The 24526-nt window shown below is 37.8% G+C and overlaps 1 protein-coding gene across 1 annotated transcript; it reads right to left on the reverse strand.

The window, feature by feature from the left end:
- Nucleotides 1-4646: 4646 nt before the first annotated feature.
- On the reverse strand, nucleotides 4647-23571 carry chrnb3a (cholinergic receptor nicotinic beta 3 subunit a). Its single transcript, XM_079615309.1, has 6 exons — nucleotides 23218-23571; nucleotides 17075-17226; nucleotides 11472-11516; nucleotides 11277-11386; nucleotides 7224-8127; nucleotides 4647-7135 (listed from the first exon to the last, which is right to left on the reverse strand). The coding sequence occupies exons 1-6, from the start codon at nucleotides 23276-23278 to the stop codon at nucleotides 7004-7006; spliced, it is 1404 nt and encodes a 467-aa protein (XP_079471435.1). The 5' UTR covers nucleotides 23279-23571; the 3' UTR covers nucleotides 4647-7003.
- Between the last annotated feature and the right edge of the window lie 955 nt (nucleotides 23572-24526).

Genomic DNA, 24526 nt, shown 5'->3' on the forward strand with positions numbered 1-24526 from the left:
AAGAGCACGTGGGACCTGAAGAGAATGCACCTACAGCTCAAGCTTTGGAAAAAAAGGGTTGCCACAACAGCGAGAAATTCAATCCACCGTTTACACATTATCGGTTGCTATGTCAATGATTACAGAGCCCCGATGTGGCTTGAAAACATATCTGAGGAATTCACATGCTCTAGAAATGGAAATGTTTCATGCTCTGTCAATATCACTCCCAGGCGAGGTGCTTTGAGATTAAAGCCCGTCTATCAAGAAGGCAAAATACACTGTCAACAATACCTTGCAGCGCTGTACATTTGAATAGTTTCTCTTTGATGCAATACAAAAGCAGCATTCAGTAATGTAGACATTAAATACAGTCTTCATTAATACAAAAGGCAACATGAAATTGTATTCATTCATTTTACTCCGGTCATATTTTGAAAGCCACTAATAAAAGTCATTGGAGAGGCAGAGTGCGTACTGATAAATCATGTTCAGTAAGATTTCATGTTGACTTTAATGTGACATCAGAATAATAAATAGAAAAACAATGGATGCTTTAGAGAGGAACTAACAATATCCAAGTTGCCAATATCTACTTTTGAAGAACACTTTTCTCATTAATATAAACTGAACTTTCAGTTTCAGTCCAAATCACATTCTTTGCTGTCCCAAATTAATTGATATAAGTACCAGTGTAGAACACTATATAGAAACTGTGTCTATTCCTCGTTTAGTGAGGCCAAACAATAAATCTACTGCAGGATCTAAGAAAAATCTAATTGTGATTAAACCAGAAAATCTCAATATTAGTGAACAAAAACAATTTCTAAAGCTAGGTCTTCTAAACATTAGATCGCTTACACCTAAGGCGGTTATTGTAAATGAAATGGTCACTGATAATAGCTTTGATGTACTCAGCCTTACTGAAACCTGGCTTAAACCAAATGATTATTTCGGTCTTAATGAGTCCACTCCACCAGGATACGGTTATAAGCATGAGCCCCGTCTGATTGGTCGTGGCGGCGGTGTTGCAACAATCTATAGAGATATTCTTAATGTTACTCAGAAAACAGGCCACAGGTTTAATTCGTTTGAAGTACTTGTTCTAAATGTTACGCTCCTAGATGTAAGAAAGAAATCCCTATTATCTCTAGTCTTGGCTACTGTATATAGACCGCCAGGGCCTTACGCTGATTTGCTAAAAGAGTTTGCAGATTTTCTCTCAGATCTATTAGTCAATGCCGATAAGGCAATAATTGTTGGAGATTTCAACATACACGTTGATAACACAAATGATGCGTTAGGAGCTGCGTTTACAGATTTATTAAACTCCTTTGGGGTCAAGCAAAACGTTAGTGGTCCCACTCATCGTCTTAATCATACTCTAGATTTAATTATATCATATGGAACCGATCCAACCGATATAGATATTATACCGCAAAGTGATGATGTCACTGATCATTACATGGTAACTTGCATACTACGTACGGCTGAAATGTGTCATGTTGCGCCACGTTATCGACCAGGCAGAACAATCCTTCCAGCCACTATAGATAGATTCTTGAATAGCTTACCTGATCTATCTCCGCTCCTCAGTGAACCCAAACAAACAGAGGAACTAGAGGAAATGACTAGCAGTATGAGCACCATTTTCTCTAGTACATTAGAAACTGTTGCACCAATTAGATTAAAAAAGGTTAGAGAGAAAACTAAAGCACCATGGTACAACAGTGCTACGCATGTTATCAAGAGAGAAACTCGTAACTTAGAGCGCAAATGGAAACAAACTAATTTAGAGGTCTTTAGAATCGCGTGGAAAGACAGTATGTCACGTTATAAAAAGGCTCTAAAAGCAGCCAGGGCTGAGCATCTACGCAAACTAATAGAAAATAACCAAAACAATCCAAGGTTTTTATTTAACACCGTGGCTAGATTAACAAATAAACAGACATCACCTGAACAAAATATTCCGTTACATTTTAATAGTAATGATTTCATGAATTTCTTCACTGAGAAAATAGAAAGCATCAGAAACACAATTGTAAATGTACAATCTTTGACAGCGTCTTATGATTCAGCCTCAATTATCGCCCCTCAAGAACAACTACAGCGCTTTACAACTATAGGACAGGAAGAGCTAAATAAACTTATCACTGCATCTAAACCAACAACATGTTTATTAGATCCAATACCCACTAAACTACTGAAAGAAGTGTTACCTGTAGTGGAAGAGCCTCTTCTCAATATTATTAACTCGTCTCTATCTTTAGGACATGTTCCAAAAACATTCAAGCTGGCAGTTATAAAACCTCTTATTAAGAAACCACAATTAGATCCAAATAACCTAGCAAATTACAGACCCATTTCAAATCTTCCATTTATGTCTAAAATACTAGAAAAAGTTGTGTCCGCTCAATTGTGCTCTTTCTTGCAAGAAAACGATATCTATGAAAAGTTTCAGTCTGGATTCAGGCCACATCATAGCACAGAAACTGCGCTGGTTAAAATTACAAATGATTTACTTTTAGCTTCTGACCAAGGCTGTATCTCAATACTAGTTTTACTCGATCTTAGTGCTGCGTTTGACACTATAGATCATAAAATACTCTTAGATCGACTTCAAAATTACACTGGTGTTCAGGGACAGGCATTAAGCTGGTTTAGATCGTACCTATCAGACCGCTACCATTTTGTCCATTTAAATGGGGAAAAATCAAAGATAAAGTCAGTAAATTATGGAGTGCCGCAGGGATCTGTATTAGGCCCCCTGCTATTCTCAATTTATATGCTGCCACTTGGTAATATTATAAGAAAACATGGAATAAGTTTCCACTGTTATGCTGATGACACTCAATTATATATTTCATCTAGACCAGATGATAACACTAAATTATCTAAAATGACAGAGTGTGTTAAAGATATAAAATATTGGATGACGTGTAATTTTCTTCTATTAAATTCAGATAAAACGGAGGTATTACTGATTGGTCCAAAAAACTGCCCACAAAACCTCTTACAATACAACCTTAATCTAGATGGACGTCCTGTTACTTTATCCTCTACAGTAAAAGATCTGGGTGTTATACTAGACCGCAACTTGTCTTTTGAAAATCATATTTCAAATGTCACAAGAACAGCCTTTTTCCACCTTAGAAACATTGCTAAGCTACGTAATATGCTATCAGTTTCTGATGCAGAAAAGTTAGTTCATGCATTCATGACCTCGAGACTAGATTACTGTAATGCTTTATTAGCTGGTTGTCCTGCATCCTCAGTAAACAAGCTACAGTTAGTCCAAAATGCAGCTGCTAGAGTTCTTACTAGGTCAAGAAAATATGATCATATAACGCCAATTTTATCATCTCTACACTGGTTACCTATTAAGTTCCGTATCAATTACAAAGTATTGTTACTGACCTATAAAGCCCTAAATGGTTTAGCTCCTGTGTATTTAAGAGATCTTCTATCGCCATATAATCCATCGCGCTCTTTAAGATCGCTAAATTCGAGGCTTCTGGTCGTACCTAGGATATCTAAGTCCACTAAAGGAGGGAGGGCGTTTTCACATCTAGCTCCTAAACTCTGGAATAGCCTTCCTGATATTGTCCGAGGCTCAGACTCGCTCTCCCAGTTTAAAACTAGATTAAAGACGCATCTCTTTAGCCAAGCATTCACATGATGCATCTCATACCTTTTATACTACAGTTAAATCAGATCAAATGCATTCATATTATGAACAGCAGCTACGCTAATTATTTCCCATCTGCCTTTTTTTGTTGTTATCTCGGGACGCCTGTCCCTATAACTCAAATAGAGTTCGTCAGCTCCAGTTATGTATCCAGCCTCTCATGGAGACTTCAGATGCCCCAACGCCTGTGATGAGACGACTCGACGCCTGTGAAGAGACGACCCAACGCCGGCGATATGTTATGCCCTAAATTTCATGATTAACTAACTGTATTTTTGTATGTATATTTTTGAAATGCATTTTCTGTAAAGCTGCTTTGAAACAATGTGTATTGTGAAAAGCGCTATACAAATAAACTTGAATTGAATTGAACTTTATTCATCTAGTATTCTAAAAAAAAAACAAGTTTGGTCCTTAAACATTTAACATTATGCATTATTTTTAATTCATCTAAAGATAGGTCATTTTTGTGTGATGTCTGAATGCAGGGAGTGTGTGTATACAAATACATAAGCTGAAAGACAGGATTGGATGAACATTTTATGGTCCTATGCCTTCCACAGAAGATATATATATATATATATATATGCAAATAAATACATTTACACCACTTAACTTAGTGATTGCTATCAGGATGTGAAGAGACTTTCCACCAGCATAACAAATAAACAAATCTGGAACAAATCGCCTACCCCGCATTTAAGGCATTGTTTCCCAACCCTGTTCCTGAAGGATATATTTCTGGTCATGGAGGCCCTACTATCGAGCTGATGAGCTGAATCAGTTGCGCTTGATTAGGAGGAGTTTGAAAATGCGTAGTGTTGGTTTGCCTCCAGGAACAGGGTTGGGAAACACTGATTTTAAGGGATGCAAATAACATTGATTTCCTTAAAGTTTACTATGCAAAATGCCAGGTTATCTGAACCAGAGAAATGTTTCTGATGTGACACTATGGAGTAAAAGACATTAGAAAACAGGTCACTGACAAGATGATTTATTAATTGTTTTTGTACAATTAAATATTCAAACAACATAAGACTATGATACAACAACAATGACAAGAAATAAAGGAGGGTGTCATAATCCAGTCCTTGCTAATAATACCAACTAGTTGTGATCAGTTAATCCCACCCATGTGCTCTTACCATTGGATCAGCAACAATATCCATAAAGATCTAGGGCCTTGTGTGTAATGCTTGCCAAAGACTTTATCCTAAAAAAGTAAGCGTGAGGGCAAATGACAGATATTAAGACTTATAAAACCATATGTGCCAGTGCAAAGTTTTTAAAAAAAATCCCAAATGGTGGAAGAATGTACATACATACACGTGCGTTTTGTATTATGTATGGCCTCATCTAAATAAAATGTACATAAGCATAATGCCATCCAAAGGCATGATACTACTGCATTTAACAGTACTAAAAACTAGGAAAATAGATTATAGACTGTACAGTAAATATCACATGTGCCAATAAGAGAGATACTATTATAATTGATTATACTTACTAAAAGAAAAAGCTATCATCCAGACTTATAGAAAAACTTCATTTTATTAGTAAAAGGGGCCCATTTCATATGAAGTGTCTTTAACTATGTACTAACTAATGTCTTCAACTATGTACTAACATTTAAATTAATAATTTGTTACAATGCAGTTATTGTGTAAATATTGTATTTAAAACTCCTGCATGTAATTACCACTGAAATTAATTTTCTGTAATAACATTTAGAATTACATTGTTGACCCTTTCCTTACACCTAAATCAGCTCTTAAACCTAACCATACCTCGAAACCTTACCTGTATGTGTTTGCATTACAACATGAACACAATAACTACACTGTAAAAAAATATTTTCATGATTTGTTATCACAACTTTTTATCTTTTGTCAAATCAACTTCGATAACTAATGTGTGAAGATAACATACTATTGAGTTTCCGTTTTTCTTCATTGTATTAACTCAAATTTTTAATTACAACGAACTCAAACTTTTAAGGCAACAAGGTAACTTGCTTTTTTTAAGTTAAACCAACATATTTTTTTTTTACAGTGTACATGGTACCTAACATTTAATATTATTATTATTGATGATGATGATGATGTAAGTATAGTAGTTAAAGACACCTAATACAGAATGTGAGCAGTAAGATTAATACACGTTTAAGCCTGGATGGCGATCATTTCTGATTTAAACTCCATACAGATTGCATTTTAATTCCAAAAGTGGTGAATTAAAATAAAAAGCAGTGCAAATAGGTTTGTTACAGTAAAATATTACGTACATAGACAGTGGACAAATTAAACCTGTAAAAATATTTGGTAAATCATTTGTATAAATAATTTTTAAAATAAATAAATCTGAAAGCAAAATGAGAAGCCTAAAGCCGGTTGCACACTGTGCGATTTTGGCCGTGATTTGATGGTGTGAGTCTAATTTAGCAAATCCTAAAAGAATCCTCTGATCCTATTCCTAGGCTAAAATCTGAAGTCTTTGAACGTTAGTTTGACATGTTCACCGACAGCCGATTAATGACCGTTATGATCAAATTTGATCTCCGACGAAATTCTGACAGTGTCAAAAGATTTGACTCACAGTCCGGCAGTGTGGCTTCTCCCAAGACGGCCATCAAATTGTCTTTATTTTTCAAGATAAGCCGTGACCAAAAATTTACATTTGAGATTTCTTTGTAGCAACCATTTCAATCCCTTGTGTAATGCAGCTCACATCACCGAACGCGTCATTGATTGATGATATAAAACTCTAAATAAAACTCTCGAATAAAAATTTTATTCGCGTGCGTCCGTTTTTAACGCGTCTTGACTGTCGTACAGTCTGACATTAATGACAGCTGAGATCTTACAGTGTGACATGGCTTACAGCGAGGATCATGTTCGTACAGTCTGACAAGCAACAATCGTAAAGGACGATAATAAATCGCACAGTGCACCCGGCTTAAGACGTGTGGTTTCACCTCATACATCACAATAAAGTCAAATTATTGAAGATCTTTAAAACCATGATCCCCTCAAAGTGTTTATACACAGATCCAAACCCACCCAACTGTATCAGCTGCCTCTTAGTTATATGTTTAATGGGAAGAAGATTCCTAAACTTCATTTCAGCTGAGTTTTGCTATTTTCAGTCTAACTATTAAACACAGCATCTAGGAGGGAGAGAGAGGAGCTGAATTTGCAGCGGATTACAGATGTGGCTAGGTCAGAAAAGGACTTTTAGAAGGATTACTGTAGTATTGTGGGAACATATATTTCAAAGGGGTCATAAAAATGCTGTTTTGAGAAAAAGAGATTTGGTAGGCTGAAATCTTGTGGGTTTTTACGATGAGCTGAGGTACATCCGCACAGCCGGGTAGAAGATGAGGATTGTCCCGAGCACAGAAACTGTGAGAAAGGCCCATAGGAAGATCCGGTCCAACACCTGAGCCACAAACTTCCAGTCTTGAACGACCTGAGAAACAAACAGACCCAAATACACTAAATACACAGTATAAAGCAAGCACTTATTATCAATAATTTGACATTTGATTGAGTGGTACCTCTCTGATGAAGTGTTCCTTCTTGATGTGTCTGGAAATATAGTGCACTGAGTTAGTGGCTTTCTCCAACAGTGCGATCCAAGCCTGGTTATCATCTTCCTTTAACCCCCCTCGTCCACCTCCGGCACTCTTCTGTTGTCCTTTTTTCGTCCCTCGTTTTGGCTCTGGGCTCCTTAACTCGATGTCTGGGTACTGATACCGATCAGAGTGCCCCCTCATGCAGAGCAGTCTGGGTAATCTCTGGAGGAAAAGACTCTTAACCCATGGTGCCATGGGATGGTATGTGGCAGAAGAACGGTGATGGACATTGATGACAAAGACAGTTACAATGATAGAGAATGTGACGAAGATCATGATAAAAAGCAGATACTCTCCTATCAGAGGAATGACTTTAGAGGAAGATGGGATGATCTCTTCAATGACGAGAAGAAACACAGTGAGAGACACAAGGACGGATGTGGAGAGGGAAAGCTTTTCTCCTTCATCCGAGGGAAGGTAGAAGACCAGCACGGTAAGAAATGACAGGCCGAGACATGGGATGATGAGAAAGAGTGTGTAAAAGAGAGGGAGACGCTTCATTATGAACGAATATGTGACGAAGGGAAAGGAGTAAATGCCGTCATGCCGACTGCCCCTCTGGCCGGTGGCATTCAGTATTTCCCATTCGCCATTGTCAAAGAAGTCTTTACGGTCTACGTATGCATCTACCAGGGTCAGGTCCACCATAGTGCCATCGTATGTCCATGATCCAAACTTCATTGAGCAGTTCTGCCTGTCGAAGGGGAAAAAGGTGACATCCATGGTACAGGCGGATTTATAGCTGGCAGGAGGAGTCCACATGATGGTACCATTAGACCTTACAATGGCTTTGGTCATTAGAGACCCTTCAAACCGGCCATCAGCACTAAGAGAGATGGAGAGAGAGAGAGAGAGAGAGAGAGAGAGAGAGAGAGAGAGAGAGAGAGAGAGAGAGAGAGAGAGAGAGAGAGAGAGAGAGAGAGAGAGAGAGAGAGAGAGAGACATGATATTAGCAAGCAACAACATTTCACATTTTGTGATGAAAATGTGAGTAGTTATTGCCCATGCAAATGTCAATTCTGCAATGCTCAGAGGTTCTGGACATTGCAGTAACACTTTATATTAAGTATACAGTAATAAAGTACGTACAAATCATTTGCATACTATTAATGAATAGTTTCTTAATAGTTTATATATTGTAGTCTCTACATTATTAATATATTAATAGGCTATATACAAATAGTGTGCTCTTCATTCATTGTCACTGTAATTACCAAAATTATTATTGTTTAATTAGCTCATAAAAATAGTTAAATAATGTTTTGACTGCTTTATTAATAACTTATTAACCATATATCAATGTTTAGTATTTTAAACCAGTAGTTTAAAGGGAGTTGTTAATTGTTATCAGGAGTAAATATTTCTCATTTTAGATTAGGTCAGAAAATGCCATTAATTAACCACACACACACAACACACACACCACACACACACACACACACACACACACACACACACACACACACACACACACACACGCGCGCACACGCGCACACGCACACACGCACACACGCACACACACACACACACACACACACACACACACACACACACACACACACACACACACACACACACACACACACACACACTTTATAGCAATAAAGATTTGTATACGAACTGTATATTCTATCCTCTAACCCTAACTGATGTATTTTAACAACGTGATCTCATGAGTATTTGTTTGTATTTTTTTCTACCATACGTATTTGCTTACATTCGCATAAACACAAAAACAGTGTATTGACATATTGACAGCATGCAATACATATAATACATCCCTTAAGGTACAAGGTTAAGGGATCATAGTGAAGAGGTTGGATTCTGGGATAAACTGTCGCTTCAATACATATCATAGTGATTTGTTTTTGAGAGAAGCACCCAACACATGTTAAAACATATATTTACTGTTCTAGCTGACCCTGACAACCTAGGTCACGGGGTCACTCAGGCCTGTCTCATACGTGACCAATTCTTAGTTCAAGCATTTACTTAACTTTTCCTCTTCAGAGAATAATGACAAATGTTGTCTGAACCTATTACTGAGAGAAAGTATCTCATTATGTTTTAGGAAAGTTTCCTGATCAGAGCTAGAGCTCGACCAACTCTAACCATGAAGAAGCTGTGTGTCTGTGGGTGTGCGTGTTTGTCAGTACCCTTTTGTTATAGGACCTGATGTTCGTGAGGTGACCAACTGGCCCCCAGGGGAGATGAAATGACCATCTGACAGACAATCTGGAGCATAGAAACTCAGATTTGTGAACTCAGGGATCCTGGGTGTCATCCAGATAATCAATGGAGATATGCTTCTGACTAACAGCCCATATGTTGAAGTTTATCTATGTCTTAACCAATCAGAATTATTCAACCTGACGTGATGACGTAGTTTAGTGACCTGTGTTAGAGTATAATTGCTGCTGTATTGAGTGTGTACACAGAGCGACATGCAAACTCCTTGCTGAGTGTGAAGCTGATTTCTGCTGATAAAACAGCAAAATATTCTTCTGTAAAAAAAAAAAAAAGAAGAAGTTGATTGCAACTCTGACTCATGATCTTCATCATATCTGGTCCTGGGTCTTAACTATAAGTTCTCCAACAATAGCTTAATGTATTTGCAAAATTTTAAGGGACACTTAATACTAATGCAGTTAATGTCCAATAAAGGTTGGTTTAAAGCACTTAAGGACATTTTTTATTTTATTTTCCATGACTTAATCTAAAGTGAGAACTATTTATGGTTAATAAGTTGTTAACAAAGCATAAAAAACATCACTCTTTAAATACGAGCTACCGTAATTAAACAATAATAATTTTGTTAATTTAAGCGACTGAATGAAGAACTCACTACAGAGACTACAATATATAAACTATATATTAACATTAGAATAATAGTTTACAAAATATTTGTAACTTGTACTTTATTATTATATACATATTGTAAAATGTTACTGATATGGCTAAGATTTTGTGAGTTACATTACTGTATGCTGCTGCTATGGTATTCTAAATGGGTTAGTTCATTAGATTATTGTGCATGTATTTGGAAAGAACAATAATGGTGTCAGATGGAGCAGTTAATAATTCCATTCCATTTCTACTCTTCTAATAAGCATTTGCATTTTATTTGCTTATTTGAATATGTTATAGATCATTAGACATGACGTTATGGTGTCCTGGAAGGTCCAGAGGAGATACTTACATAAAAACTTCATAAAATTGTCTGACACAGTGTTTCTCAACCTTTTGTACCTTCTCCCCAATAGTTATTTGATAATGTCAAATTGATATTAAATACAACCCATAGGTGTGATTAAATATGAAGAAAACTTAAACTTTAATTAAAATTAGACTAAATTGAAAAAAATTAACCATTATTAATATGTAATGTATTTTATTGTTTCTATTTAAACATTTAAAATGTATTATTAATAAAATAGTTATAAATAAATATAAAATATTAACAATTCCTGCTTTTTAATTTAGCTGGATATTGGCAATATTTGCTCTCCTGGTACAGCTTTTCTATGTCTGCTATACTTGAAATGAACTCTTCCAGTCTCAGCTACAACTACAGTTTTTTAGATGTTGTTCACGGGCAGCCAATGAAGACCATAGGCTGGCATTATGAATATTTGTTGCAAATCTACGTAGGTTTGAGCAGGAAGTAAGCCTGGGATCACTGACGACTAGTTTCAGGCAGTTCAGAATCGGTTCTTTCTTTCAGGAGACAATAGCTCCACTTATTTTGCCTTTTGATCTTTCTTCAAAGCTATATAACACACTAAATGAAAGGTAATATCAGAAAAAGCATAACAGGGCACTTTAAATACAAATTGTGTGTCATCTAGAACAAGCGCACAAAAACTGGCCAATTGTAGTCCGATTAACATTGGATAAAGCCAAGACACAACTGCATTATCTAATATGAGCACCTATATGACATTATAGACGTATAAGAGGTCATAAAATACTTACTTCTCATAAAGGACGATGTCTGGTAGCCAGATAGTTTCTGAGGGCACTCTGATGGATGTGATTCCACCATAATCTTCTGGATTCCAGCGAAGCTTAGCGTCTGTCCACTCCTACAAGAAAGAGAGCATTAAAGCATGAATCAAGAAGGTATTTTGGGACATACTTTAAAATGAAAGCCACATTTCTTTGGGTTACCTGCCATAACCAGACATTTGTAGTCATTAGTTGATTCTTTTCATCCTGAAGAGAGAAATGAAGAAAACACACAATGAAAGGTGAAAAAATTTCGATAGTTGCTAAAATGCGTTTACAGCATACATGAGCTTGAATCACATAACATGTTTTAAATAAACCCGAATGCACTATTTCTCTCAAAGCCTCAAAATCTATCACCATTGACCTACTTGTGTTATTCAGAGGATTAACTCAACTGTGCTATTTATATATGCAGCTCAAAAGATAATATTTTATGTCTTTTGTTTAATTAAATTGAAATTCAGACCCTGAATAGGAACCAATATACTGAGACACATCTGTTAAATAAGAATGGTGTGAAAATCAATTGTTCCCACAGTGTTTCACCAGCCAGAAAATTTCTACTGTCAAATCGTGACAACAAGGTGAGTGCTGAATATCATGTTGATTACAGGATATGACCATCAGGTGGCTCTGCAGGACAAATATATATACTGTAGGATGTGCCTGAAAAAAAAAACCTTGCTGCCTCACTGCTCAGACTAAACAGGCTTCCAACAAAGCACCATATTGTCACGCTGATTATCCTGGTTATGTCTACAGTGAGGTTTAGACATAATTAAGCAAATATTTATTGACTAAAATATGTGTTATATTTTATTTCTGAAAAATGTTAAAGTCAACATGTGAATGTGTTCTATGTGAATGAAAGGTTTAAAGGGATAGTTCGCCCAAAGATAAATTTCTTTGCGGTATGATCAAATTTACAAGTTGAGCACATGAACTCCACAATCAAGTTGTAACTGCCAGTGAGAAACTCTCGATCTTCGTTAAGTCACGTCTTTCCAAGTTTTCAATTAAAGAATAATGACAGAAACAAATTGGTACTGATCATAATAAGTTTGAATGTTCATGGTACAATTTTGTCTGCTCACATTTTGTGCTTTTAATAAAGAATATTGATAATACTTCACAAAAAAGCAATAAAGATAAAATCACTTCATGCACCTCATGTTGCAATTGTGAAATTGTAAGTATAGGCACATCTCAAGAGGACTTGAATACGGCAATATGAGGAAGTTTTTTTTGTTGCTTTTGTGAAATTAAAAAAATCATTATATTCCCATTATAATCACTGTACAAGGTTAATTTGAAAACATATTATAACTTTCAGAATTAAAAACTCCCTCCCCATTGTTTTGTGAACGTGTCACAGAGTAAATGCAGTTTTTTAAATTGAAATAATTGTAAATAAGTAATACAATTTAATTGTATTAACAACTTGTCTCTACAATAAAGATCAACTGATCACCCAGGATGAATTTTGCCTTTCTCTGATTCCTGTGAAGTATGCAATGGCAATTAATATTTCATAGGTAAAAGATTAAACATTTACACATCATGTGGATTTAAAACCCCCACACTATTAAATAGAGCCAGTCTCACTATAACAACAGCCAGTATAGTTACGGGGGAAGTGTTGCATGCAAACATGCTCATACAGTAAGACACAATTACTCACACACTTTCTGTACAGTGCATTATTGCGTGATTTATGGATTTATGGACTGTTGCACTGACTCAGACTCTGTGATTTAATTTAAAGTGGGCAACTGGGTGAAGCTTAAAGGGACAGTTCACATAAAAGTGAAAATTCTGTGATTATTTACTTTCATTGTTCCTAACCTGTATTCTGTTAAAATAATTATCTGAAGAATCCTTTTGCAGCCCTTGCCACACAGTGACAGATCATTCATAGTGACCAGAGGGCTTCTTTTCACAGCACCTTACACCTTCTCAACTGGCTTTACTCTCTGCTTATTCACAATGGTAAAATGAAAACACAAATTGTTTTCAAACATCAAGCGTAGCGTCAGTTCTGGCAGGTCACGTTAGTCAAGCTCTCATCAGCTGGCTCTCAGCTGATCCATGTCTACCTATAGGAATACGACGCCTATCCCTGTATACTGTACATATAAGCTCCTTCAGTATTATCAGCAGCTATCACGTTCCTCAGGAGCGAATTACCCTCCTCCATCCCCAGCTCCTCTTCTCGTTAGTCAGTATGGCATTCTGATTCCTCTTGAATCAGACTAAACTCACAAATTATGTTGTATATTAAAATATTGACATTCATGATATCTGCAATACATTCATGTTGGTTCTGTTCTGTTTACCCTAAGTGGGGTCATTGCTGCTCTTATCCATGCTAGGCTGCAAGGATGTGTGGGGAGTTCTTGCCCAGAACACAACCACGCCACCAATCCAAACTGTATGCTAATTGTCAATCGTCTTTGACGATAGTGCTCCAGACAGAAACCTAATTTTCCAAATTACTGCTGCATAGTGTTTTTGATTTAAAATACAAACAGATCTCTGTATCAGTCTTTTTTTATTTATTATGCTTTATATGTACTACAGAAATATAGCCTCCTATGTTATAATCAATGTAATATCCAAACAAACAATATTAAATATGTTATTTTAAAGGGATAGCCTAGTTTACCCAGAGTAAATATTTATGTAAATGTAATGTAAATATTTAATTATATTTATTTACTCACCCTCATGTCATTCCAAACCTGTATGACTTTTTTTTCTTCCACAGGTTTAGAACAATATTTTTTTAAAAATTCTGTGTTTTTTGTCCATACGATGGAAGTCAATGGTACCAACCTCTTTGAAGGTGAATACATGATTAAAGAATTGTCATTTTTGAGTGAACTATCCCTTTAATACTATACTGTATTATATTAATAGTATTAATACATTCATTTTAACCTCTATTTATATTCGACACCCCAAATAGCTTCTACTGGTTTCTTTTTAAAAGGGGTTCTGCATAACCGATGACACAAATGATCATCTTCAAATTGCCAAATTGGTAAAGCATTTATGGAACTATTGTTGTGGTAGGGCATGATAAAAGTGCGTCTAGTAATATTACACACGCACTAGCATTTTCAATCAGGTTCTTGAATGCTCAGCATCATCAGAAAGAATACATGGGTCAAAAGAGAAGAGGAAAACAGAGAGACAGAATAAATTAGGTAGAGTATAGAAAACGCAAAGTGTGATACAGCTGGTTGTCATAAATATGTGTTGAGTAAATATAGTCTAGAAACTATGATCTGAGTTGCCATTCACGTATCCTGCCTAAACTAATCAGTTGAGAGAGAGAACAGGCTGGTCCAATTGAATTTGCGTCCAACTTCAGCATTATCTCATATTTCAGAGTGAAACAGATTATTCAATTAGAAATAGTGGAATGCCATTCCAAGACAATTTTTTTTGTTTGTTTGTGGTTTAACTTGCACATTTTTATTGTTCACCATAAGACTAATGTGTGGGTCCATTTTAGTATAGAGTCCAATTTGATTTGACTATGTGCAAGTGCCTCTGGGTAAACAATAATAGGCAATAATAGACAGAAACAGTCTGCTAAACCTTGGTTTCATGTTTCATCTGGAACATTTAAGTTCTCTTTTTCGAACAGACGAGCAGAGTTTTCGGACAGCAAAGCAGCTGATAGCTAGCCTGGGAAAACCCAGACCCTCTCAGTTGTAACTGAGTAAGGGTCTGGCAAAGCTCCATAGACAATTCATTTCCACAGGGGCGTCACCAACGGACGTCGGAAAGATCTAAAACCAATCAGAGCGATGAATGACATGACGTATGCAGAGCGACGGAGAAACATCTCGAGACTCTCAGCAATTCTCTGTTTGTGTTAACGAAAATGACCATTTTAAATCGCTTGAAACAGACGCGATAGCTGATTCGAACGAGTGATGTTGTGATGTTCCACGGCAGCATCCATGTCTGTAATGTACAAAATCTCCGTCACCGTCTCTGCTCTGTCGTCATCGTGTAAAACGTTTCTGATTGGTGCCGCGATTTCGGCGGATTGGAAATGGGTTTCAATGGGCTCTTTGCCAGACCCACTTGCAGAGCAAATCTAAATTTGCCGGAAGTGGTCTGGGTTTTCCCAGGCTAGCTGATAGCATTTGGACAACTGATTTTAAGTCATTATTGTCATTCTAAGTTTTATAATTTAATATACACTTATTTAAACTTTAACAATTTAATCAAGCTTTTAAAATGTAATAAAATGAAAAGATAACAATTAAAGGGGTGGTAAAATGCCATTTTCACAAGATGTAAAATAAATCTCTGATTTCCCTAGAGTGTGTGTGTGTGAAGTTTTAGCACAAAATACCCCACAGATATTTTTATATAGCTTGTTAAAGTTGTCACTTTTTGAGGGTTTGCAAAAACGCACCGTTTTGTGCCTGGTCCTTTAAATGCAAATGAGCTGCTGCAGAGGGCGGGATTTCAATAGCTCATGTGTGTTAGCAGCTGCGATTACCTCACACAGACACACTAAAATGACAGAAACTGTTCTGTCGTTAATGTTAAAACGGAGTCAGACAAAGATGGAGAGACTCAAGAAGAAGTGACAACATGTAGAATGCAACAGGACGTCTCTGAATGGTTAGTTGATGAACTTATGTTGCTGATGTGGAGTTAACTATCTTCAATTAGGATATTCTGTCATGGTAATCTATAAATCGCTTGTATAGGAACTGTTGTGAGAAGCACACAGAGTGACTTTCTATTGCATGTGAAAAGATGAATGCTAAAGTTTGAGCTGACTCACAAATGTACTCTTATACAACAACTTTTCCTCTTCTCAACATGGACTGCGTGTTCCCGGGGGCGGGGTTTATGTACATTTTAGGCTTGCTGATGTCACTAACCCGGGAGGAATGTCGTGTACCCAACCAGCCGTTTGTTGTAGTCCTTTTCTTTAAAAGCAAATATTTTCCTTTGCTTTGAACTTTGAGTGTTGTAACTTTGCAGAAGTTGTTTATGCTCAAACAGCAACATTTCATACTAACTTAAGTTAGAAAAGTAAAATCATACTTTACCAACCCTTTAATTAACAACAAAACATTGTATTTTAATTTTTTGGCAAATAAGATGCAGCACAACAGAACTTTATAAATTTAAAACATGGATGAAAAAAAACTATTAGTTGTATGATATTTCTTAAAAAATTATAATATTATTATTATTACTTTGAGAAGTTAGTATAGGAGAAGTGAAGTTAGTACAGTTTTGATTTATTTCTGTCATCATTTCTTGAAGTTTTATTTTGACGGTTTGTTATGAAGATCTCAGTTTTAGTTTCAGTGTGAGTATTCGAGGGTAGTTTTTCTCAAATGAAACGGTGATAAGCTTGTGAAGTGACTCTTAAAGCAGCTCTAGAGATAAAGTTATTTCTCATTGAGACAGCAGACGCTGAAAACACTGGTCGTCACAAGTGTGTGAGTTTGTGTCAGCATCAGACTAAACCGCACCGTTCATTCACTTAGAGACACACAGAAATCACTCATTAGTGACATGCACTGATGTGATAGGCTGTTAGATTAATCCACATCGAGTAAAAATGTCCAGAGCTTATCATCACTATCGACGTAAATTTTAACGCAATCTCGATATGATATTGTTATCATCAAGCCCTATGTGTGTGCTATTTGTTCATGCATTTTGTGACTTAGTTGAAGATCAGATTTTACAGTGGATATGTGTGTGTGTCTCACCACATCCACCAGCTGGGAGATCTTCAAACCGAAGCGAACGGTAATCGTGTCGTTGGCGTGAAGGACAGGTCTCACCCACTTCTGATAGCCCCGAAAAAGATTCCTCAACAAAGTGTCCTCCATCTCAGCCAATGAGACAAACTCTTCAGGAGCTAGAACGAGGGTAGAACAATATGAGAACAATTCAAAAAAACTAATGAGATTAAAGCCTCAAGTAGCATCTTGTGATAAGGTTTAGTATAATCTTAAGCTGCCATGCTAATTTTCAGTGCTGTATAGGCCTATATACATAAACATATCTGTCTGATTATGTAGGAAGGTACTTCCTGTTTCCTGTTTGATATGCCATCTTGAGGAATGACACAATAAATTCAGACACACTCTCCCACGAGTGTTAGATGAGCACGAGTCATGAAGTGACAGCTGGCCCAGGCTCCTCAGAGTTCTTTCTGCTGACGCAACCATTGCCATGATATGATGACCTCAGACAAGAGCACTACAGAGAGCGTCAGTAGAACAAGACGATCCTACAACTACATGTACACACATATACACAGGGATGGGCATTATTTCATTTTGAGTACTACTTCCAAGTGGATGCTGCACATTGGTGGTGGTTGAGGAGATTCTCCCTTCTATGTAAAGCGCTTTGAGGTCAGAAAAAGCGCTATATAAATGTAACGAATTATAAATGTAACGAATTATTACTTATAGGTCTCAAAAATGAGTTCCTCGAGTACTTGGGGGGCAGGGCGTGTCTGTCATGGCGATAATGAAATTATTTTAATTAAAACACTGTTAGGAAAACTAATGATGACAAATAAAAATAAGACATGAAAATATGTGGAAATATTACAATAACTAGAAAAATAACACTACAAGATTATCAATAATGCATCTGTCATGATTAGTGTTTCCCTGTCTTGTCTATTAGTTATCCCAGGTTTCTCTCATTTCCCACGCCCCCTTGTTATCCTGTTTAGCTCGTTTGTCTCTGATTATTTAAGACCTGTGTTTCTGCCCTGTCCTTGTGAGTTCTTGTTTAATGTTTAACTGTTAACGTCGATGTTGGTTGTTCCTGGTCCCGAGCATCGTTGTCCTGTCTAGTTTATACACGGCTCCGCCCTGGCCACCATCACGTCCTGCTCCGCCCTGGTCCCCGTCTGAGTCTGCTCCGCCCTGGCCGCCGTCACGTCCTGCTCCGCCCTGCTCCGCCCTGCTCCGCCCTGGCCGCCGTCACGTCCTGCTCCGCCCTGGCCGCCGTCACGTCCTGCTCCGCCCTGGCCGCCGTCACGTCCTGCTCCGCCCTGGTCCCCGTCTGAGTCTGCTCCGCCCTGGCCGCCGTCACGTCCTGCTCCGCCCTGGCCGCCGTCACACCCGGCTCCGCCCTGGCTGCCGTCACACCCGGCTCCGCCCTGGCCGCCGTCACACCCGGCTCTGCCCTGGTCCCCGTCATGTCCTGCTCCGCCCTGGTCTCCCACGCCCGCCTTGCCTGTGTCCTGGTCCCGTTCCCCTGCACGGGCCTGGCCCTCCGTCCCTCCCCCAGGATCGCTTTCGCTCTGCCCCCCGCCTGGTTCGTGTTTGGAGCGTCTGGAAGCCGCTCCTTTGTGGGGGGGCTATGTCATGATTAGTGTTTCCCTGTCTTGTCTATTAGTTATCCCAGGTGTCTCTCATATCCCACACCCCCTTGTTATCCTGTTTAGCTCGTTTGTCTCTGATTATTTAAGACCTGTGTTTCTGCCCTGTCCTTGTGAGTTCTTGTTTAATGTTTAACTGTTAACGTCGATGTTGGTTGTTCCTGGTCCCGAGCATCGTTGTCCTGTCTAGTTTATAGTGTATAAGTCTGTTAAATAAAGCGTGTGCTGCATCTGGATCCTGCCTCTTCTCTGCTTAAGCCGCTCCGGCGTTACAGCATCAATGTTTTTGAACAACATCTAAAATGAATAGCTGAAGTGAATAGGTGAAGCTGAAGAGTGAATGAACACCAGTAAACTGAAGCCCGTTCTGTATGAAATTAATCAGATATTATAGATACACAACGTAAACGTAACATCACAACTGATTACGTCATCATACGGAGCCCATTTCTCATCTGTGCCCACAGGGGACTGTTTTGCCAACCCTGCCAACCTTGATGCATTGGGGCGCAGCGGTTTCCAGGGAGTTCAGGTCTCATTGTCCGCCCAAAGATGTTGGGGCACTAGGAGACTCACCCCCTTCGAGTAGGACTTTAGAGAAGCCAGGTGGGTTGTTCCCTGTTGGCCATCCGCTTCAGGGCACCGAGCTGACCACTCGAAAGACCAGTCTTGAGAGGCTGGTTCCCTTAGTAGACCATCTGGCAGCATGGAAACTTCTGCCAAATGTATCACCATGGGTCCTGCAGACCGTAGAAAGAGACTACGGAATTCAGTTTTGTTCTCATCCACCTTGGTTCAACGGGCTCCTACCAACAGTGGTAGGCCCCGAACAGGAAGTAAAAGCTCTTTTGGGCAAGGAGGCTATAGAGCTTGTTCCTTCACCCAAAAGAGAATCCAGGTTTTACAATTAGAGGTCCCGACACGCTAAGCCCAATTGGGCCGTGCTTGGGGCATTTTTTTTTTTTACAGATCGGGCTTGGGTCGAACTCGGGCTTATTTAGCTTCTCTCCTTTCATTGTGCCCATAATATATGTGCAGAGCACACGTCACAGTGTGTATGAAATATTGTTATATTGATTATATTATAAATATTAAAACTAATCGTGACTCAAATCAGATCCGAGGACTGGTTTGTCACAATAAATCTAAAGGACTTCCATAACACAAGAAATTATTCAGGTTTGATTTCGGGAGTGAATCGTACCAGTATCGGGTTCTTCCTTTCAGCCTAGCCTTGTCACCCCGCACTTTCATAAAATGCGTCGATGCAGCTCTGGCTCCTCTGTGACTCCAGGGCATCCGTGTATTGAATTACATTGACAAATGGTTAATTCAGGCTCAACTGGAGCAGATGGCGGTTCGGCATCACCCACATGAAGGAATTGGGGTTAAGGCTCAGTGTCAAGTGTGCTTTATCCATCGTGGAGGGTCAGCACAGGGTCTTTGGAGGGGTCATCAACTCTCTTGGCACATAAATTGCCAGGAGATGATGGCTGTCTTTCTAGCTTTGAAACACTTATTCCCAGACTTGAGGGGCCATCAGGTGTTTGTACGGACAGCCAACCAACACATTGGATGTCTTCTACTTAAATCATCAGGGGGGTCTGCAGTCGTGCCTACTTTACAAACTGGCACACCAGATCCTGAACAGTCTACATCCCTGGTCACCTGAATCAGGGAGCAGACATCATGTCGAGACAGGGGCTGAGGCCCGGGTAATGGAGACCCCGAGGTGGTGGGGTTGATATGGAGGGAGTTCAGCCAGGCAGAAGTGAATCTATTTTCATCTTAGGAAACAACACACAGTCAGTTCTGGTTCTCCCTCATGTTTTTATAAAGCTTTTAAAGTTGCTTTTATCTGCTAAATTCTTTTCTTTATCATGTCGAGTCAAAAAAGAAAAGAAAAAAAAGAACACTCACAATAAACTGGTGCGTGCTACTAAGGTACTCAAGTAAATCAATTTGTCTACACTATTTTAGACATGGACATACTGTATATTTTCTGTGTAACAACAAATGAAATGGGCTAATACTTTTACATTAAAATTCAACCTGGTTCCAAGAACTTCAAGAACAATCCTGCATTCACTCACTGAGAGTTCACAATTCCATTATTCATTGGAATTCTTAATTCTATTTTAGGTAATTATAAAAAGAATAGTTTCAGTCTAAACTCAGGTTGCAAAAGTTTAGATTGGTTAACAGCATAACTTGAAACAACTGTTCAACTCTCTATAATGTCAATAATTATACACACGCACATGCAAAATGTGACAAAAGGAGAAATAATTAAAGAATGATAATAAGTTTTCTGTATCCTGGTAATTAGCCATTAGAATTGCTATTATCGTTAGAAACCCGCTTTGTCCATTTAATTCTTTAACTCTATCTCTTTTCTCTTCCTCCTAATTTTTTGTCACATCTCTTCCCTTCTCTCCGCTTACATATGCCCTTTCCCTTTACAATTCCCTTATTTCCAGCAATAAACCATTTTATAAACTAAGGAAAGCAGGATAACAGTATGTTTTCCATTAGATAAATATTAAGTGTGTGTGTTTGGAAGTAGGGGTTGATCATGAACGTCTTCTGAAAAGACAGGATGTAAATTGTTGCTGAACAACCAGCATTACTTCCTTCCTCATAACCATCTGTCATGCCCTGCATGGCAAAAAGGCTTCTCTGCCTGGCTTAAGGAAGCCATTTTGTTTTTTTTGTTTTTCACCCCAGCCGAGCAGGGCTGTGAGTCTTGCAACAGCAAGTACTGTATATGAAATGACATCATAAATAAAGACTGGCAGGCCATTTCTCCAGGGTTTACGATTCGACCAACTAGGGAGTGGACAGGGATGTGTAAATCAAAAGACAAAAAAGGGGAGGAGGGTGATAAAGAGAGTGTGAAAAACAGACAGTGTGTTTGTATGCATGTTGAAGTGCATAGATGTTATTTTAGCCTGTTTAACCTATTTCAGTGTAAGAACAGGTTAAAGTTTTGTGAGAAAAGGGTTATGCATGAGTCTTTTTGCTATTTCTTTCTGTTAATGAGTTCCTCTTTTTTCTCTAGAGAAGTAAGATTACTGTCCATTGCATCAGGACGTTCAAAGCCACTTTAATGCATTTAAGACAAGCTTCAATTCATAGAACATCATTACCCAAAGAGCAGAAACACACACTCAATATGAATAATCTTCTCAGTCCAATGTTGCAACAGAAGAATATTCATATATCGAGTGTGTGTTTCTGCACTTTGGGTTATTATAGACTTCAGGGAAAATGATTCCTTCTTACAGTATGAAATAAAATATCATGAATGAAATGGATGTAGCCTACATGTATTTGCATATATATATGTGGACAAAGTTCACAGACACGACCTCATTACTCATTGGGCGCAAATGTGAACAGACGACCTCTTCTCCTCCCCTACAGCAAGCCATCTGGTCAAAGCAAGATTTTAAGGGTAAAGGGTAGTTTGGTGTAAATTTTAGCGTTGAGTCAAAAGACAAGAGTCAAAATAAATAATTTGCATGGCGCTACTATAATCATCCTGTTTGACTTCTTTGGGGACCAATTTCGTAAAGGTACAGAAGAAATTAACAAAATAACCAGCCATGTTAAAATTAAAAAGTTACTCAACATTAACTCATTTTTGGAATTGTTGTATAAAAAAAGTTAAATCACACTTGCAATCAAGCTGTTATACTGGATATTAGCATGGGAATATTACCCAGTCAGCATATGGCCATGCTGATATTCAGAGCAACAGCAATATTGCAAATGTAATATTGGCATACAGGCCTTGCCTTGTGTTACAGATATGACACAGCAAGTACAATTTCCGTTAGAGCAGAAATGCAATTCTGTGAATCAATGAATGGCGAGTTTGACAGCAATTTCCCCTTGAAGAAAAAATGTATCTCCTTTTTTTTCTTTTTTTTTTGACCAGAGAGAAGAAGAGAAAAGCTGTTGTCAAATATTTCTCTCCAGAGTGCTGCTGACATCCAGTCCAGCAGCTCAATTTTCAGATTAAAGCAGCCAAACCCAGACAAAACACATTTTCTTGCATTAGTGCTTAGTGCTTCATCAATGTGTTGGTTGTCTGTTAAAATCATGTTTTTATGTTTCAAAGCTGGTTCAAAATAAAGAGTGGGGATGGGAAACCAGTAAAAGTGTATGGTTGTATGACTTTGAGCAGGTCACACACAACATCTACACTCAGTGACCCAAGAGGGCGCTAGAAGTCAAGCAATAAGCGTAAATTAAGCATGGGACAGATATCTTTCGCATTATTCAGGGTTGAATGCACAAGATAAAACGGCTGGTAATGCTTGACTGCTCTGCTTCATTCGGATAATTTATGAATTGTCTAAATTAACATTTTAAGTCACATTATTATGGAACCGAAAGCACTAATATAATTTCAATATTTCTAAATACATAAAACTGAGGAATGTCATATACAGTGAAACGCAGGAAAACTTAAGATCGTCAGTGCAGTAGATTACTCACCCTCTATCGTTGCATAGGCTACAGCCATTACGAGCAAAAGACCGGAGATTTGTAACTGCATGCTGTCTTTCCCGGCTTCAGTTCCTTCGTGCAATGGAATTATTTCATGCTGTTTGAATTGTGAGCCCCTGTCATCGACAAAGGGTATACATATGCTGTCCTTTATTCATACGGCCGGACACCGGGCCGTTTTGTTAAACGATCAGACGTACTGCAATCTGCAGTGTGATGAAGCTATAAATTAATCATCAACGGAGTGTTTTTAGCCTGCTCCATCTGAGACGAACAGAGGAAGACGCTCTCTATCTCCCCCCAGTCGGCGTTTACGTGATGTCGAGAAAGATGCCATTCATTGGAGCAGCTGCAGCGTAGCAGGATGAAATGAGCGCTCGAGAAGGGGAGGGGATAAACAAACCAAAGTCTTCGAAACGAAAATGTAAGCTACTTTACGTAAAGACATTAAAGACGTTCTCAACTGTTTTTTTATTTTATTTTGCTTAATCAGGAGTCAGAGTTTACAGTAGGCATTAGGTGACTTGACACACACAAGAAAAAGGTAACCAAAACTGTCCTTAAAATCTAAAACTAACTTATTACCTAATCAGGTCCGGCAACATAATTAATGTGAAATATTCTGCAAAAAAATAAATAAATAAATATATAATTTATATGAATAAAATTAGCTACATTTTATGAATATTAATTATCATAAGCTTGTATCATAGCATGTGCAAATCAACGGGGCAAGTTTTTTTTATTAATTATTGTATTTTATATTAGCGTTTGTTACGTCTAGCTTTTTACTTCAGATTATTTGGCTTCGAATTTCAAAAAATGTTGTTCATTTCTGAAGATTATCATCATGTTGATAAGAACGTGTAAGAATCATAAACAACTTATCACAGAGCTTACTGTATTTTCTGCAAAAATCTAAAACCCAACACTTTATAATAACTGCACGCTATTAATCATTAGTTAATCATTAGTAAACAGTTAAAGCATCAATTATAAAGCATTATTATTAACAAGCAGTTTATAAATAGGCCTACAGCTATACTTGATTTCTTTTTTTATTTATAAGCATATCTATAATGTGTTTAATAATTGTATTATCAATCTTTATTAATCTTTATTAATGATCATTATCATCTCTAACTGAAGTATTGCATTATTTACAAACCAGTTATTTTGAGTTGTCAGTGGTTCATAAGATCACTCAGAACGGGTAAATAAATGATTAATAAACGATTTAAATGTACATTCATACATCTTCTTATTCGGACATATATAAAAAGTTACTTAGTGTGTT

This window comes from Phoxinus phoxinus (assembly GCF_949152265.1).
Source record: "Phoxinus phoxinus genome assembly, chromosome: 6".
NCBI classification, from domain to species: domain Eukaryota; kingdom Metazoa; phylum Chordata; class Actinopteri; order Cypriniformes; family Leuciscidae; genus Phoxinus; species Phoxinus phoxinus.